Below are 18,663 nucleotides of genomic sequence, written 5' to 3'. Positions count from 1 at the left end.
GCTCTGATTGAAATTACGGACTCAGGAGGAAGCAACAGGCCCCAACACACATCGCAGTATCAAAGTAGAGAAGTAGCGAAGTCAAATCCAGGCAAAGGTCAGTTCAGACAGCAAGGTCAATAAATAAGCCAAAATCAATATCAGGATATCGGAGTCAGAATCAGTAGAAAAATACACCCAGGAACACACTAAGTTGAAACTATAATTGGACAATATTTGCAGGGCTCTGGCGTCTATTTAAACTTAATTTTCGCACCAAAATGAACGCACTGACATCACGCGTCACATGTTGACGTTGCACACTGACGCTGCACATTTTGATGCACTGGCATATGTGCGTCAGCTGGGCGCCAACATCTTGCGGCACTGAAGAGTTAAGGAGCGCCAGAGGGAGCACCTTACACTGATGTCTGCTGCTGGGTGCCGGGAGACAAACAGGAGATGGTCTCGCAGTTTTTACGTGCTGCTCGGTGTCGGCTTAACTTCAGCAAGTTGCAGCGGGCTTAGGTATTCCCAGCCCTCCTATCCACTTTCCCACTCCAATATGTGCCCTCTCAAGTCTCAATCCAGCAGCCTGGAAGCAGCACAATTCTACCTACACAGGCTCGCACAGATACAGCCTATTCCTGCCGATCAGAGCATGGGGCAATTTCTGCTGAGCCAATGTGGAAGAGCAGGTTTGTGGACAACCACAGGAGCGTGGTTTGACGTGTCATGGTATAGCGCCATCAGAGATCTAGGGCCCGCACACCTCCTTTGGGGCCTCCGCCACCCACCGCTGGCTCCTATAGGGCGTGAACCGTTCTTTTCCACTGATCGGAGGAGGGAAGGGAAGCAACAGGTGCGGTCCAGGTGAAGGAGCGGGGGAGCAACAGTGCAGGGCAGACAGGGATCGGGTCTGGGTCGGTGGGGCCCCACCATGATTTTCCCAGTGTCCCGCCAGCCCAGTTCGACCCTGAGTGATGTTATGTTTCAAAGAAAAACCCTAGTTTCTAGTGACAAGGTTGGCACCCTGCTTTAAAGGAAAAATCCTGTTAGTAAGGGATGTCCAACTTTTTACTTTACACGTGTTGTTGCGCAGCTCACAATATCCCAGCAGCACCTTAGGCAGAGAGGGATGCTGGGAGGAAGTTTAAGCGCAGGTGGTGGGACACAGGTTCAATATGTGGGCTAACTGTAAAGTTGTGTAAAAAGTGCAGGCACAATAGTGTGCGACACATTTTCCCTCAAGGATGTTTCCCCGGCCCTATTCACTATACAGCAGCTCTGAGGCAGGGCACATTTCTGGACTAAATTCAAATACTTTTACATACCTCCCAAATGTCCTATTTTTAGAGGGACAGTCCCTCTTTTGACAGCTCAACCTGCAGTCCCTCATTTGTACTGGAAAGTCCCGTTTTCTCTACACTGAACAGGCAGAAAAAGAAACAATGTTTCTAACTTAATTGGCTTTTGGCAGAGAGCCCAGAACAGCCACAGCAGCAGATAAGATACTTTTGTAATAATGTCATGATAAGCAAATAAATAATTGTAACAATATAAGATAACAGGTCCCTTGGGAGAAGTTAGACTCACAGCGTAAAGGGCAATTCACCTTCATTAGCAAAACTGTAATAACTGAAAAAAAACACAGAAATATGTCCAAACTTTCATTACCTACAAAATTTTGTAAAATGAATGTGGTAATTAGGGGGTGTGATCACAAAAATAGGCGTGGTCAAAAAAGATTCACTGCAGCAACTTTTTTGTCCCTCTTTTCATTTCCAAAATGTTGGGTGGTATGCTTTTATAAATACTAGGGCAATGTCATTCCTCCAACTCATGCTATTCATGTGTGTCTGTGAGAGAGACAGAGTGGGACATTCACTAAGATTTGTAGTTGCGCCAGGCGTAACTTCGCCGCACTTCGCCAGGCGTAGTTTCGCCAGCACTTCGCAAATTCACTAAAATCCGAAGTTGCACTCAGGGGTAGCGTAAGGTTTGCAAAGTTGCGCTAGCGTTGATTCGCTAAGCAAATCGAAGGTACGCTAGCGATGGTTAGTTTGCATACGGCGCCAAATTCAAATTTCAATGGAGGAATATGTAGCAGCACTACAAATGCCTGGGAAACCTTCAAAACATCAAATAAAATTTTTATTTTGCCCTACACATGTGCCCACTGTATAGTTAAGTTGCCATGAGTTAGGAAATGTAGGGGGGAAGGAGGGGAGCCCCAAAAATGTTTTCGATCTTTTTCAGCCTATCACCCATAATAGAAAAAATTTTTTTTTGAAGAAATCCCTATCTACTCTATTGCGCTTCGCCTGGTCTGAGGTGGCGAAGGAAGTCTAGCGTAAAAGGTAGCGTTCAGAACAATGCGCGCGTTAGTGAATTTGCGTAGTTACGTCCGTTGCGCAAATTCACCAGGCGTAAGGGTGCGAAGTTACACTAGCGAAGTTACGCCAGCGTCTGTTAGTGAATTTGCGAAGTAACGAAAATGGCCAACGCTAGCGAATTGACGCTAGCGTTAGGCGCTTTGGCGCATAGTGAATTTGCCCCAATGTATAAATGATCTTGTGCATCTGTATAGTTAATCATATCAGATCACTGAATCTCTGAAAGATAGATGGGGCATTGACGAAGTGTAAGTAAGTTTCGCTAGGAAGGAAGCAACACTAGAGAAAATTCATTATGAAATTTTCGTGCCAACGAATCATCGCCGACGAAAGTACACCAACGTTCTTTTGCTGAGACGTAATTTTGTATATAGATGAATACAGGGTCGGACTGGGCCTGCGGGACACCGGGATTGTATTTTGGGGAAGGTCTGAGTACTAATTAAGGCTCCCTGGAATGGGAAGGAATGTGTGGCTGTATACTCTGGCCTGGGTCTGCAGATTTCTGCAAAGTTTGTTGTGCAAGTGGTGAGATGTGAAACAAATGGCACTGTAAGGAATTGCATAGGCAGCTTTCTGTTCTGGATTAATGTAAACATTACTTTATATTATATATTATATTTCAGCAGTGTTTGTTACACACCCCTCACCTCTTTTTATTCAAACCATCTCTCTCCTATGTGTGCAAGACAGAGAGGTGTCATGTCATGTTGCAGGCAGCCTTGATCATATTGCTTGCGTGGCATATAATATCTGCAAACATTAGAGAGGCTGTGGTACGTCAGTTTTGGTACACGGAAAATATTTATTTGCCAATGCTTTATTCTCAGTGTGCCATTCATTCATCCCTAGGGACATCTGGGGCATTAAATGTTGATACTGAAAAAAGATGATTGCTCCCACACCCTTACCTTGCCTGGTGTTCAATGAGAGGGATTGGCACCCTTCACACAATAGCCCTATAGTGTCCAATAGTCCTAACCTATTTTTTTTTTTGGGCAGTAGGGCAAGGCTTAATTGATATGGTAATTGTACATTTTAATTATGCTAATTGCTTGTTTTAAACACACACACTGTTTACATAGCTGAATGCCTTTTAAAGGGGCTGTGCCCCAAAACATAGCACTCTGCAATTAAAATTTGCAAGGGCTTACCCTGCAAGCTTTGTCTTGTGGGTCAGTGAAACCTCTTATGGCATTAAACGTTGAGCCAGCACTGTATTTATCCTGACATGTGTTCTGGAGCATTAACTATATTGCCAGCACTGTACTTTTGTTATTACAGGTATGGGATCCGTTATCTGGAAATCCATTATTCAGAAACTCCGAATTATGGAATGGTCATCTCCCATAGACTCAATTTTATCTAAATAATCCACATTTTCAAAAATGATTTCCTTTTTCTTTTTAAAAATCAAACAGTACCTTGTCCTTGATCCCAACTAAGATTAAATTAATCCTTACTGGAAGCAAAACCAGCCTATTGAGTTTATTTAATGTTTACATGATTTTGTGGTAGACTTAATGTATGAAGATCCAAATATCTAGAAAACCCCAGGTTCTGAGCATTCTGAAAAACAGGTCCCATACTAGTATATGTTATGGGGTGTTAAATATGAGTAGCAGATACATTTTTGCTTCTCCGTATATTGATGTACATTCTAGGGGAATTAAATATGAAGGTGGCACTGAATCTAAACTGATACATTCTGGGGTCATTAAACATGCAGTTGGTATTGCACTTATACTGTGTTATTGGTGTTTTAAACATGAAGCAGGCACTGAATTTTACACATAAATAAGTAATCTTATGTTCTCTGGGCTCTGTATTGGGCATACAGGAGCTGCACATGTCTTGGTCTCACAGCATTTTATGTAAGTGACATGTACCAGACATGAAATGCAGGGAGACCAAAACATGTGCGGGTCCTGTATGTCTTGCCTCCCTGCCTTGGCATGCTTTGTTAAGGAAGTTGTCTTACTCTAATGCCACACATAGTAGTGATTTGCGGACCGGCCTGATACCCCCGGGACCCGGTCCTTATGTGACATCATCGGCTGGGCAGCCTGGGCCTATATATAGAGGAGAGGAGGCGGGTGCAGACGGGCTTGGGTCGGGTTGGGTGCGGGTCGAGTTTTTCTCGACTCGCACATCACTAACACATAGCATTTTTATTTTACATTTGTAAAAATGTCAATACTGGAGTACATACACATGGGAAACCAAACAAAGCCTACAGTATGTGTGCATTTTCTGCCAATCTTTATTTCCCCAGAAGGGAGGAACTCATAGTTGACACCTAACAAATGCGCACTGGTAGTTTTGTTGATGGTTTGTACCATTATGTATACACAATTACAGAACCACAGAAATTGCCACGTGTATTAGTTATCATTGCTTAAGCATTGTAATGAATGGTCATAATGCAAGGAATTTTTCAGCAAATGCCAAAAAGCAGTGTTCAACATTTTTACACACAGCATAAATGAGCGTGGCTGACATTTGGCAGTTACAATTATTTTCCATGGTAGTGCAGTTTTAGCATATTTACACAGCTAAGTGCATTTTGAAAAATGCCACATAAAAATTGCATGTGTGGAATTAACCTTATGGTCATTTGTTAGGCTGGGGACCATGAAACTTGCAAATTACTTGTTAATGGGTTATGTTAATAGACTGACAGCTCTGCACCAGGTAAGTGGGCTTCCCCAGTCTCCCCTACCAGCAGAGCCCTGTTTAGCAGATTAGCCCATGCATTCCCTGAGATTTATGCACAACAATGTCCCAACAAGGTACTATATTTGCTAGTGACCGATACAATTGCACCTTCATCACAAGGTTCAGTTTACAAACAGTACATAAATAATTTTCTATTATTCATGAATTATTTTATAGTAATCCAAAATAACAGTGAAAAAAACACACAAACTTTACCTTATGTGGTGCCCGGAGAAGACGTTGCACTCCTGCAATCTGATTAACTAGTGGAATGTCTACTCTGAACGTATATAGCGGAGGACGAGATGGTTCTGGAAAGTTTGTGCTATTGAAAGGGTCGGTATCATCTAAAAACTGGACCCTACATACAAACGAAGCCATGATAAGTTCACACACTTGGTAAAACCCCTTCCACCCTCAGAAAGGATAGAAAAGCAAACCACAAGCTAAAAATGATCCGCTTTGCTCCTACGCCACCCTCCTGTCTGCCAGCTGCTCCTGCCAATCTTGACATGCTGTATCTGACCAATGATATTACAAGACCTATCCCCCAGCAACGTTCTGAGAACAACTGACTATACAAATCAAATCACTTGACCTCGCACAACACCTTGGGATGGTTGGGTTTGTACTTTTCAGACCTAGTAGCTACTGAAATTGTTGAATCAACATGCTGTAGTGAATAAAAATACTAGCAAACATGAGTCAGTTGTTGTCCTTCATAAGGCTATATTAAAAACCTTGACAAGTGAGTACATTGAAAAAAAAACATTGCACAGAAAAGATTTTTAGCATCTGCAGACAAGTATTGAAAATTATAATATAGTTTCACCACAGCTGACACCAGAGGCATTTCTAGGTACCAGAGTAAAAAGAAAGACACATTACAGTATGCCATATTTTAATAAATTGGAAACAAATACCTTAATATCTTAACAAATACCTTGTAGGTGTAGGTTATTCTTGTAGATTATTTTCTTTCCAGGTCAAATGCCCTCTCTGCCTTGTCATATTGTGTTTATTTTTCTTCCATTTTGTTTTTAATTTTATATTCTTCCTCATAATTTCCATGCCCATTATTCCCTTTATGTGTCACCCTCTTTCTATTTTAGTAATCAGTTCTCTCTTCTTTTCATCTGCCATTCTTGCTTGATTGCTGCTGTCTCCTATTTAAAGGCTATTTCATTTGTTGAATACTATTCACAGATGAGCAATGCTGGTTTAACCAGACGTTAAGCAGATTTAACACTTTGAATGGGATTATACAAATAAGATTTGCTACAAGTAGAGGGAGTAGTACTGAACCTCAGCAATTACCCTCCACTGCTGTGTTTCCACATAGCATGATGGGTACTGCTAAATTCAGAGTTTTATGTTGATGTCATCATGTCTTGAAACTGACCATGCACCAATCCCAAAACTGCAAGAATTCCCAAAGGCAGCCTGGGAGCCAGCTGAAGATGTTTACAGCTATAGGTAATGACTTCCCTCCCTTTATATGAACACTAACCCCCATGCATGTACATTCTGAGGTCATTGTGCATGCACTTGCGAGTCATCCACAATATGAGAGCATTTGCTGGTAACCTGCCACCAATTAATAGCTCCAGAAATTTACACAAACTTCAGCTTGGCATAAACTGTACCCTAAATTTGTATGGAAATCTATCTGGTACAATTTACTAAAGTGGCATTCTTGAATCACAGTTATCTCCAAATTGCAGAATATCACCATATTAACAGATTAAAGTTTTTGTGAATTATTCATTTCATCAATATTTCTTACTCTAATTTTACTCCTGGGGGTGAATTCCCCCACCCACATTTCTCTCAGTATTTCTGTCAGAAAAGTAAAAATAATGATTGTAACATGTAAAAATTATAAAAAGACACAGTTTATCAATAGTGATGGGCGAATTTATTCGCCAGGCGCTAATTCGCAGGCGAATTTGCGCGGTTCGCCACCAGCGAATAAATTCACGAAACGCCCAAAAAAAACTAGATGCCGGTGCAGTTTTGCAAATTTTTCGCCGTTTTGCGAATTTCGTGCGAAAATCGCAAATTTTCTGGCGAAACGCCGCAAATTCGCCCATCACTATTTATCAAGGCATATATTCAGTATTTACTGAAAAAAACAGTCTGTTTAGTCCATATAGATGTTTAGTTTGAAACAACATACCCAGTAACTGTGCTTCAGGCTTACTCATTTTGAGCTTAACAAAGTCTCCAATACCTCTGTCCTATATAAAGTCTCCAATACCTCTGTCCTATATATAGTAAATAAAGTACCCCCTATTGTAAAATATAAGGATATTATAAGTTACCAAGGAGTTCCATGACCATATGAAAGCACAAGGCTAAAGGCCTCACAGTTCCAGGTCATGGAACTCAGAGGTGACTTCTAATATCCTCATATTTTGCAACAGGATGTACTTTATTTATTATAATACACAAGTTTCGGTAAGCCATTTGACAGAAATGACATCACTAAGCTCTGATTATAACCGAAGACATCACTAAGCACCATTTATAAGGATATAATTTACAGGATATTCATGGATCTTGTGTATTATATGAAAATAAATATAGTAAACAAAAAAGTTCCATATTTTTCTAATGTTTAAGAATATGTGGTGACCTGCAACTGCAGCTGTGGACATTGCTCACTGCAACTGGGCCCATTGATGAACCTTTTGTGTCCTAAATATATATTTCGTTTTTTTCTTTAACACTTCAGCTCTAGGGATTTGTTTGACCTCCTTTCTACTTATTCTATGGCCTATTCTAACCAACCTAAGTTTTTTAAGTATTTGGCATCTACTTCTGACTCTTTCCAGCTATGTATGGCTACAAATTTCTGTTATTGCTACTTTTTATTACTCATCTTTCTACTCAGGCCTTCTCCTTATTCAAATCAATGCACGGTTGCTAGGGTAATTGGGACCCTAGTAATCAGATTGCTATTACTGAAATTCCAAACTGAGAGCTACTGGATACATGTTTAAAAACTACATTAAAAAAATTGCTCTATTGTGCAATACATTTAAAAAAATCTAAAGGGATGCACACACAAAATCACAATAAATTATAAAAGCAAAATGGGGAGCTGAAATAACACTCCACTCAATGTTGAGCCCAAATGTGTCCAGAGTAAATACTACAGAGTCAATACATGCAGTGTGCCTGGGTACTCTGTACAATAAATAAACAATCAAGCAGCACATCTCACTTCAGTAGCCTCTCTTCTCCCACTTGTGTCAATTTTGTATATAATACCAAATAAACAAGAGAAAAAAATATATATAGTTCAAATTGTATTCATTGACTTAACATAAAACCAGTGATATAGTGAATAAAGTACCCCCTCTTGTAAAATATAAGGATATTATAAGTTACCGAGGAGTATCATGACCATGTAAAAACACGAGGCTGAAGGCCGAGTGTTTTTATACAGGTCATGGAACTCCGAGGTAACTTCTAATATCCTCATATTTTGCAACTGGGAGTACTTTATTTATTATAATACACAAGTTTCAGTGAGTCATGTGACAGAAATGACATCAGAACTCACTGTTTATAACTGATGACATCAGAACTCACCGTTTATAAGGATATAATTTACAAGATATTCATGGCTTTTGTGTATTATAAATGGTTACTCACAGACATAGGATAGGTAGTAATCGTAAAGATATTAAGAACTCAATCGTACAACAAATCCAATCGTTGTAACTACCTGATTATTAAAACATTGAAAAATAATGAAAACCGATTGTAAATTGTCTCAGAATATCATTCCCTACATCATACTGAAAGTTAACTCAAAGGTGACCTGCCCCTTTAAACATGTCTCATTATAGAACTTTTACTCTTCAATGGAAACCATCTGACACAACTAGTAAAGGTGTTTTGTTGCCTGAAAGTAAATTACCATACCAGTGGTTAGTGTCCAGTTTATTAAAGTACAAGGGTGCTGGTAGTGTTGGTTTGCTGTCTTTCTCTGCTAAAATATGCTGTTGGAGAATTAGTTTGCACCCAAAATTCAGCTTTTCAATCTTAAAGAATTTCTGTACTACTGTACTACATTGTTTGTTTGCAAGTAGTATCCATCCATTAACCTAATTAATATACTGCATGCAAGAAACCATCTTAACAGAATATTATCAAGGGCACGGTGTTTATAATTTTCTCTCTTACTGTTTGGCAATATGCTAGTTTGGGGAGGGGACAAGTGTTGCTGAACCTACTGTATATATATTTTTCTCCAAAACAGTACCTTTTCATATTATAAATAGGGAATGCCCCATATGTTTCGAAAGTGAAATCTCATCTTAACATAGTATATGCCTGTGTAGGGAAGTAAGCAGTTGCTGCACTTTTACCCACCCAATGCCTTTGTCCAGTGGCGGAACTACCGGGGGGGTATGCAGGGGGTGCGACTGCACCAGGGATCACACCCTCTGGAGCAGCGAAAATCAGCTCAGGAGGGGCGGTTGCACAGCCTGCACCGGGACCCCACAGGGTATAGTTCCGTTACTGCCTTTGTCGTCACTCTGTCATGCTTTTTAAAACATTAATAAAAATACTTTTGGCATGCCTGACATTCTACAGAGAGGAGAGCTTTTGGTATTAATTACTACATAGTCATATATCCCCTTATTTACATACTCTAAAACATACAGATTGTAAATACATGTGTTTAAAAGTGTTTTAAAGGGTTTAACAATATTTTAAATTATTGTCACACAGAGAGTTTATAGTACTCCAGCATCTTAAATCTACTGAATAACAATTTCTAACCATAATGAGTTTGAAACAAATCTACATTCTGCTGTGATTTTTATCATTTTTAATTTCACCAGTTCTCAAAATACAGATTATAATTCCTTGGGCATGATCATTATTCACAGTGATAGTCCCTTGTTATGAATAATCAGGGGCAATTCAACTACTCATATATTCTCAGTTTCTCGCACTGAATAAATTTTCTCCTGATATTCCCCCTACTACATTTGAACTATATTCCAAAGGTTATGCTATTTTATTTGGTTGTCATAGGAATATATAACGTATTCCAGTAACCATGGGTGAATAACTTTACTATGCTCAAGCCTAAAGAAAACTTCCGTTAAATTTGCTGATATGTTTTGGAGGAGACATTTTGTGTGAAACACAAAGTGCATTATACTCTTTGAAATATAGAAGGAAGTACTTTTCAAAGTAATGTTTCTGGGTTGATTTATTCAAAATTTCTGTAAAAAACCCTACTAGTCCTTTTTTCACAAATCTATGCAAGAATTTCATAATGAGTCTGTTTCTCCAGAAATAAAAGCTTCTAGCAGATGTCAGTAATCCAACCACTACAGTGAACAATTAGTGGACAATTAAAATGGAGTTTGATCTGTACAATTTTTGGCCTGAGCAACTTGAAGAAAAGATATCTAAATTAATGTTACCAGATTAGTTTTTGCTAAACCACAAATCCCATCATTCTCAAATAAACCCCACTGAACGATGGATATCCGAAAGGTCTGGTATGAGCTAAAGCACATTACACAAATACATGTATGCAATCTGGAAACATGTAATCCAGAAATCTCCAAATAACGGAAAGGTGTCTCCCATAGACTCTATTTTATCCAAATAATCCAACTTTCTAAAAATTATTTCCTTTTTAATAATAAAACAGAACCTTATACATGATCAAAACGAAAGTATAATTAATCCTTATTGGAAGCAAAACCAGCCTATTGGGTTTATTTATTGTTTACATGATGATGATGAAGTTATGAAAATTCAAATTACGTAAATATCCCTTATACGGAAAAAAGTGAGAGCAATTAGAAATAGCATCTCTAGTCCATTATTTAGTGAGAGGCATGGATAAAGACACAAAAACAACATTAGATAAAAATACGAAAATATATACGATTATATAAAGCAAGCAACAATTAGTTCTGATACCACAAGCACCCAAAGGTATATGTCACACCACAATTACATTATACATAGTATGGCATAGTATTTACAGTAATAGGTCATAAATTGTGAACACCCAGGCAAATGAAACACAGTGAAAGACAATGGAATATTTTTCATAACCTAGAACACTTAGCAGAACAAATACAATGGCAATTCCATATACAATACCCAGAAAACTTAGCAGGATAAACACGGTGGCAATTCTATGTATAATACTCAGAACACATAAGAGGATGAGATGAACACAGTGGCAATTTCATGCATAATACCCAGAACAAGTAACCCAGTAGCAATATCATAATACTCAGAACACATGGCAGGATGAACGCAGTAGAAATTTCATTCATAATACTCCAGAACTCTTAGCAAGATGAACTCAATGGCAATTTCATGTATAATACCCAGGGCCGGATTTAAATATTGGGGGCCCCTAGGCCCGTTGCTACTCGTTGTCTCCGCCCCCTCTCCTTGACACGTGCGTAATTTCCTTCTTCAGGTTCGGAGCACTGAATATTGGCACAGGAGATTTAAAAAACTATCAAGTCTCCTGCATTACCCAGAACAATGAAAGGGAACCTAGTGGCAATATCCTAATACTCAGAACACATGGCAGGATGAACACAATGACAATTTAATGTATAATACCCCAGAACTTATAGCAGGATGAACTCAATAGCAATTGCATGTATAATACCCCAGAGCTCATATCAGGATGAACACAATGGCAATTTCATGTATAATACCCTAGAACTTATAAGTCGGCAGGACATGTGTCTGGGTTTTTCTCCCTGGGGAAAACAGGGAAATGAGGAAGAATGGGAACCTTACTGTAGTGGCCACAGGGCCGCCATTAGAAATCACGGGGCCCCGTACAACAAAATTTTTGGGGCCCCCTGGGCCCCGCCCACACTGACGACCAAGCTCCGCCCCATATCCCGCCCACATCGCAGTTAAAAGACCACACAGACATCAGCGCTAAAAAAGTAACCCCCCCACACAAATTGTAAAAAGCTATTGATGGTCAGGGCCCCCTTATAAAAAAAATTGGGGCCCCAAAAAAAAAAATGTAAAAAAAACTAAAAAATAAACAAACATTGGTGGTAGGGGCCCCCTTATAAGTTAAAAAAAACTTGGGGCCCCAACAAAAAAAAATGTAAAAAAAAAATAAAAAATAAACAAACATTGGTGGCAGGGGCCCCCTTATAAGTTAAAAAAAACTTGGGGCCCCAACAAAAAAAAATGTAAAAAAAAAACTAAAAAATAAACAAACATTGGCGGCAGGGGCCCCCTTATAAGTTAAAAACAAATTGGGGCCCCAAAAAAAAAATTTGGAAAAAAAAAAATTTTTTGAAAAAAAAAAATGGTGGCAGGGGCCCCCTTACAAGTTAAAAACAAATTGGGGCCCCAAAAAAAAATTTAAAAAAAAAATAATTTTTTTTTGAAAAAAAAAAAAAAACTGGTGGCAGGGGCCCCCTTACAAGTTAAAAAAATTTGGGGCCACCAAAAAGAAAATTAATTTTTTTTTTTTTAAAAAAAAACCAAAAAAAAACAATGGTGGCAAGGGGCCCCTTACGAGTTAAAAAAAAAATTGGGGCCCCAAAAACAAAAGTTTTAAAAAAAAGATTGGTGGCAGGAGCCTATAGAATATTAAAATAATACATTGGTGGCCAGGGGATTAAAAAAAAAAACACAAACTGGTGTTCAGTAGAATTGAACTCATGGCTTCAGTACTTCAACTTCGCCTCCTTTCGTGACTTCGGGTCTTTTCACCGCTTCAGGACTTCAATTTCGGCTGTTTTCGTGACTTCGGGTCTTTGCGCTGCTTCAGGACTTCGGCTTCGGCTGTTTTCGTGACTTCGGGTCTTTTCGGCGCTTCGTGACTTTGGGACTTCGGCTTTTTCCATGACTTCGGGTCTTTTCGGCGCATCGGCTTCGGCTTTTCGGCACTTCCGCATTCGGCACTGAAGAGGAATGACGTACGGCTCGGGCGCTCGTAAGGGGGGCCCGGATCTTCAAAAAAATGCAGCGCTGCCGGGCCCCCCTTCATGCCCGGGCCCGGTACGCTTGTCCCCCCTGTCCCCCCCTGATGGCGGCCCTGAGTGGCCATGGTCTGATACCCAAAACATAAGATACAGCAATTCTAGCCTACTTCTTTGTTAAGCTATACTTCTCATTTAATACACCTTTAGATTTTAAATATTAAACAAAGTTACTTAATGTTATTAAAGCATATCTCATATATTGGATGTCTGTGGAATGGTTAAATAATGAAGAGGCAGATTTATCAATTTTTGATTTAAAGGGTTTGATCACCTTTGAATTAACTTTTAGTATGATGTAGAGAGTCATATTCTGAGACAATTTGCAATTGGTTTTAATTTTTTATTATGTGCAGGTTTTTGAGTTATTTCGTTTTTTTTATTCAGCAGCTCTACAGTTTGCAATTTCAGTAATATGATTACTAGGGTCCAAATAACTCTAGCAACCATATATTGATTTGAATAATAGACTAAAATATAAATAGGAGAGGGCTTGAATATAAAGATGAGTAACAGAGTATCAATAACAATAAATTTGTAGCCTTACAGGGCACTTGTTTTAGACAGTTCTCCCTGCATTCAGTCTCACATCATTTCTAAACCACACGCTGAAAATTGCAGATCATTTCAGCTTCTTCCTGGTCTAGTGTGAAGATATGCTCCTGTAAACTACTGTATATTTTTAGTCGGTCCCTAACCTCAGTAACTGACAGCTGCACAGAGCGTGTGCGGTGAATCAGCAGAAAAGAAGATGGGGAGCTACTGGGGAATTTTTGGAGACACAGATCTTTACTGCTAAAGGGGCTGTGGTTGCCTTGGGCTGGTACAGAAACCCAAAACATACATGTTCAACAATGTACAACATTTCTAGCCTACTTCTTATTTATGCTATATAAATAAATGATGATGATTTAGTTCTCCTTTAACATATAGCCCCAGACATGTCCCTGCATGTGAATAAGTGATAAAGTGGATCCTATTTTGCCAATGGCTGTGAGGTACAGTGAGGATAAAGCACTGACAGGTACATGTTTCTTAAGATGTTTTCACATTGTACAACAGACTCTCTAATACTTGCAGATTTTATTTTTGCCACACAAGCAATATGATCAAGGCTGTAGTATGCTATGACACCTCTCTCACACACCAAAGGAGAGAGATATTTCGAATAAAAAGAGGTGAGGGGTGTACAACAAACTGCAAGTAATGTTTACTTTAATCCAAAATAGAAAGTACCATTTGTTTCACATCTCACCACTTGCTCAACAAACAAAAAGGTCTGCAGCCCCAGGCAGAGTACCCTGTCACACTTTCCTTCCCAATACAAAGGACCGTGCTCAAAATACAATCTTTATACTGGATTTTATGGATGTATAAACAATCGCTAATGGCTGCTAATGGGATCACCACTGGTTCAGTGTAATCTCATTCTGAACAGAAAGAGAAGTTGATGTCTGACTGTGATACAGTTCCACGTCTGTATTGACACTGCTCTCCCTCTCTCCTTCCCCTCCCCACTGCTTTTGGTGCAGCCTGATCTCTCAAAGACAACTCTCTCCCCCTCCCTGCTGCTTCTCTCACAGCCAAATCTTCTTGCTTAGCTGTACTGAGACTGCTCTCTATCACTCTCCCCTCCCTACTGCTTCTCTCACAGACCAAACTCTCTCCCCTGCCCTTCCCCAATGCTTCTCTCGCAGCCCCATCTTCTTGTTAGAATTTCCCCCCAGATGCTGCAAGGCTGTGTGTAAAAGTGATAAAGACAGGGAAGCGCATGCGCAACAACCAGCTCTGCATGTCACTTCTTCCTACGCATACGCATTAGCAATTTTAAAGCCGCAGAAATAACCTCTGAAGAGAAGTTATGCACATGCACGCCAAATTATTTTTAATATACATTATATCTTCATCACAGGGTTCAATTTACAAGCAGTAAACAAATAATCTTCAATTATTTCTGAATGATTTTATCATAATCCAAAATAACAGAGAGTAAAAAGCACACATAAACTTTACCTTATGTGGTGCCTGGAGAAGACGTTGCACTCCTGCAATCTGATTAACTAGTGGAATGTCTACTCTGAATGTATATAGTGGTGGACGAGATGGTTCTGGAAAGTTTGTGCTATTGAAAGGGTCGGTATCATCTAAAAACTGGACCCTACATACAAACGAAGACATGATAAATGCAAGCACTTCCACCCTGAAATCCCTTCCACCCTCGGAAAGGATAGACCAGCAAACCACAAGCTAAAAATGATCTGCTTTGCTTCTACGCCACCCTCCTGTCTGCCAGCTGCTCCTGCCAATCTTGACATGCTGTATCCGACCAATGATATTACAGGTCCTATCCCCCAGCAACGTGCTAAGAACAACTGACTACAAATCTAATCACTTCATATCACACAACACCTTGGGATTGTTGGGTTTATACTTTTCAGTCCCAGCAGCTACTGAAATTGCTGAGTCAACATGCAGTAGTAAATAAAAATACTACTAACAGTTGTTGGCCTTCATAAAGCTATTTTAAAAACCATGGGAAAAAAATCATTGCACAGAACAGATATTTTGCATCTGAGACAAGGACTGGAAGTTATACAATTTCCCCACAGCTCCAGGGGCATTTCTAGGTACCAGGGTAAGTTTCAATACTCAAATTGGCAAACATACAGGGGCATATTTATTATGCTGTGTAAAACTAAATTCACCAAAAACTGTGTAAAAAGCTGTGTAAAATAAATTGCAAATTATGGTGTGTTTTACTTTACGCCAGTGCCGGCCACGCTGGGCAGGCACCTTAAGCAAGCCGGGCAGTCGCGGCGCCTTTTTGGTGTGCGCATGCGCGAATTTACGCTCGTGTGCGCATGCTTGCATTTGATATATTGTGCACGTGCGTGAAGTTCGCGCGCAGAAGCGCAAAAAAGCGTGAAGAAATGGGCAGAGAAGGGAGCCGGACTTGGGGTAGGCGACAGAGGAGGTACGTGCCTGGCGCCCTCCCAGCTTTGCTCCCTAGGCACGTGCCTACTCTGCCTACCCCTAGTTGCGGCCCTGCTTTACGCCATGCGAACACCAGATTTGTCTCCGTTATTTTACAAGGTATTTGTTAAAAACAAATAAATAAAAACTTTTAATATCACCACATTCAGATATTTCCAGAGTGTACATCATGGCTTTCAGAGAGATGTGGACAGTTTCTGGCAGAAGTCAGTCTAAAAAACGCATTTAAAATATTGTACTGTTTTTTATACCGTTTTTTACACTGTGTCGTCTGGTGATGTGTGGTGAATTATCCCACCGTTTTTTTATGCCACATAATAAATATGCCCCATAACGTTTAATCTCAATGCAGGAAAGCTATGATCGCATCTGAAAGCCATGATGTACAATCTGGAAATATCTGAATGCAGTGATATTAAAAGTTTTTATTTATTTGTGTTTAACAAAAAAATTGTACAGAGTTTTATCCATATTGTGCTTATTATTGTATTCCTCCTCATGCTTTCAATTCCCACATATATCTCCTTTACTATTTGTATCAACCCCCTTTCTATTGTAGTAATCTGTTCTCTCTTTTCATCTGCCATTCTCACTTGATTTCTGCTGTCTCCTATTAAGGGTCAGGATACACAGGCAGATTTGGGGAGATTAGTCACCCAGCGATAAATCTCCTCTTCTTCGGGACAAATAATCTCCCCAAACTGCCTCCCCAATTATTTTGGGCGACATCGGAAGACGAATCGCTCCATGCCATCCCGCCAGCGATTTACATTTTAGCTGGCGGGGAGGCAGTGTGGGGAGATTAGCTGCCCCAAAGAAGAGGAGATTTGACGCCAGGCAACTAATCTCCCGAATCTGCCTGTGTGACTTGACCCTAAGGGTGAAGACAGACTAGGAGATTTGTTTCTCTGCAATTAATATCTTTTAGCAAATCTCTGCTAGGGTAAAATATGCAGCCAAGGAGACTTCGACTACCTCTGAAAGTAGCAGCACCATGAATATTTCCTTAGTGATGATTCACATTCCCCCAGTGGGGAAGCATTCAGAGGAGATTAGTCCCCCCCCCCGACTAGAATAGATTAATCACGGGGCAACTAATCTCCTATTTTGTCTTCACCCTAATGGCTATATCATTTGTTGACTACAACTGAATGCTTGTTTAACCGGACGTTGAAAGAGGTGTTTCACTTTTAAATTAACTGAAAAATGTGAGTTTTTAAAGAGTAATTTCACTAAAAACTCCAATTTTTCATGATGAAAAAAACCTGGAATTTTTCAAGATTTATTATGCCCTGAAGCTGCTAAAAGTATGAACTGGAAAATACTGCAGCTAAAACTTGTCGAGATCATGTAAAAGTCAATGGCAGAGGTCCCTTGAATCGTTGAGATGTTTTTGCCTTCATGATTTTCAATTTTTACAGGGGTTTTTTCGTTCAATTTGAGGTATTCAAGGATTTTTTTTCTCGGATTACTCTATATTGAGTATTCAAGTTTTTGCCCCCGATTGCATTCAATTTCACATTCAGGTTTTTTTTCATAAATAAGCAAACATTCCAGTTCAGGTTTTTTCATAAATAAGCAAACATTCGAGTCGTGAGTTTATTTGAGGTAGAAAAAACCTCACACACCTCACAAACTTGACCTTTGATCAATAAACCCTTAGGGGCCGATTCACTAAGGGTCGAATATCGAGGGTTAATTAACCCTCGATATTCGACTAGGAATTAAAATCCCTCGACTTCGAATATCGAAGTCAAAGGATTTAGCGCAGATAGTTTGATCGAACGATCGAAGGATAATTCCTTCGATCGAACGATAAAATCATTCGAATCAAACGATTCCAAGGATTTTAATCCAACGATCGAAGGAATATACTTCGATCAAAAAAAGTTAGCCAAGCCTATGGGGACCTTCCCCATAGGCTAACATTGACTTCGTTAGCTTTTAGATGGCGAACTAGGGGGTCGAAGTTTTTTTTAAAGAGACAGTACTTCGACTATCGAATGGTCGAATAGTCGAACGATTTTTACTTCGAATCCTTCGATTCGAAGTCGTAGTCGTAGTCGAAGGTTGAAGTAGCCCATTCGATGGTCGAAGTAGCCCAAAAAAAACTTCGAAATTCAAAGTTTTTTGCCTTCGAATCCTTCACTCGAAGTTAGTGAATCAGCCCCTTAGTGTTATAGAAGGGACAATTCTAAGCAACTTTTCAATTGGTCTTCATTAATAATTTTTTTATACTTTTTAATGCTTTGCCTTCTGCTTCTGTCTCCAACTTTCGAATAGGGGTCACTGACCCCATCTAAAAAAACAAATGCTCTATAAAGTTACACAACTTAGGGGCAGATTTATAAAAATGTGAGTTTAGAGCTTAATAGGTAAAAACTCACCCACGTTCTATTTATTCATATGGGAATTTTATTTATCAATGGGTGAAAGTTAGAACTCACCATTTGATAAATGCAGTTCTAAAAATTGCATAGAACTGAATAGAACTTGGGTGAGATCTTATGTATTAAAGGAATTGTTCAGTGTAAAAATAAAAATAGTGCAAAATA

General features: G+C 39.5%; 1 protein-coding gene across 7 annotated transcripts in view; it reads right to left on the bottom strand.

The window, feature by feature from the left end:
* Positions 1-15,446, bottom strand: part of fhod3.L (formin-like 3 L homeolog) — a 142,127-nt gene extending 126,681 nt beyond the window's left edge. The window contains exon 1 of one of the 7 annotated variants that reach the window (XM_041566147.1): positions 15,128-15,446. In XM_041566147.1, the coding sequence (XP_041422081.1) occupies positions 15,128-15,292 (165 nt within the window). In that variant the 5' untranslated portion in view covers positions 15,293-15,446. Of the gene's footprint in view, positions 1-5,309; positions 5,593-6,036; positions 6,277-15,127 lie in introns of those variants that run through there. The other 6 variants (XM_041566150.1, XM_041566148.1, XM_041566146.1 and 3 more) reach the window with 6 other exon arrangements.
* Between the last annotated feature and the right edge of the window lie 3,217 nt (positions 15,447-18,663).

Source organism: Xenopus laevis, chromosome 6L (genome assembly GCF_017654675.1).
Source record: "Xenopus laevis strain J_2021 chromosome 6L, Xenopus_laevis_v10.1, whole genome shotgun sequence".
NCBI classification, from domain to species: domain Eukaryota; kingdom Metazoa; phylum Chordata; class Amphibia; order Anura; family Pipidae; genus Xenopus; species Xenopus laevis.
This window is presented reverse-complemented; position numbering and strand designations above follow the sequence as displayed.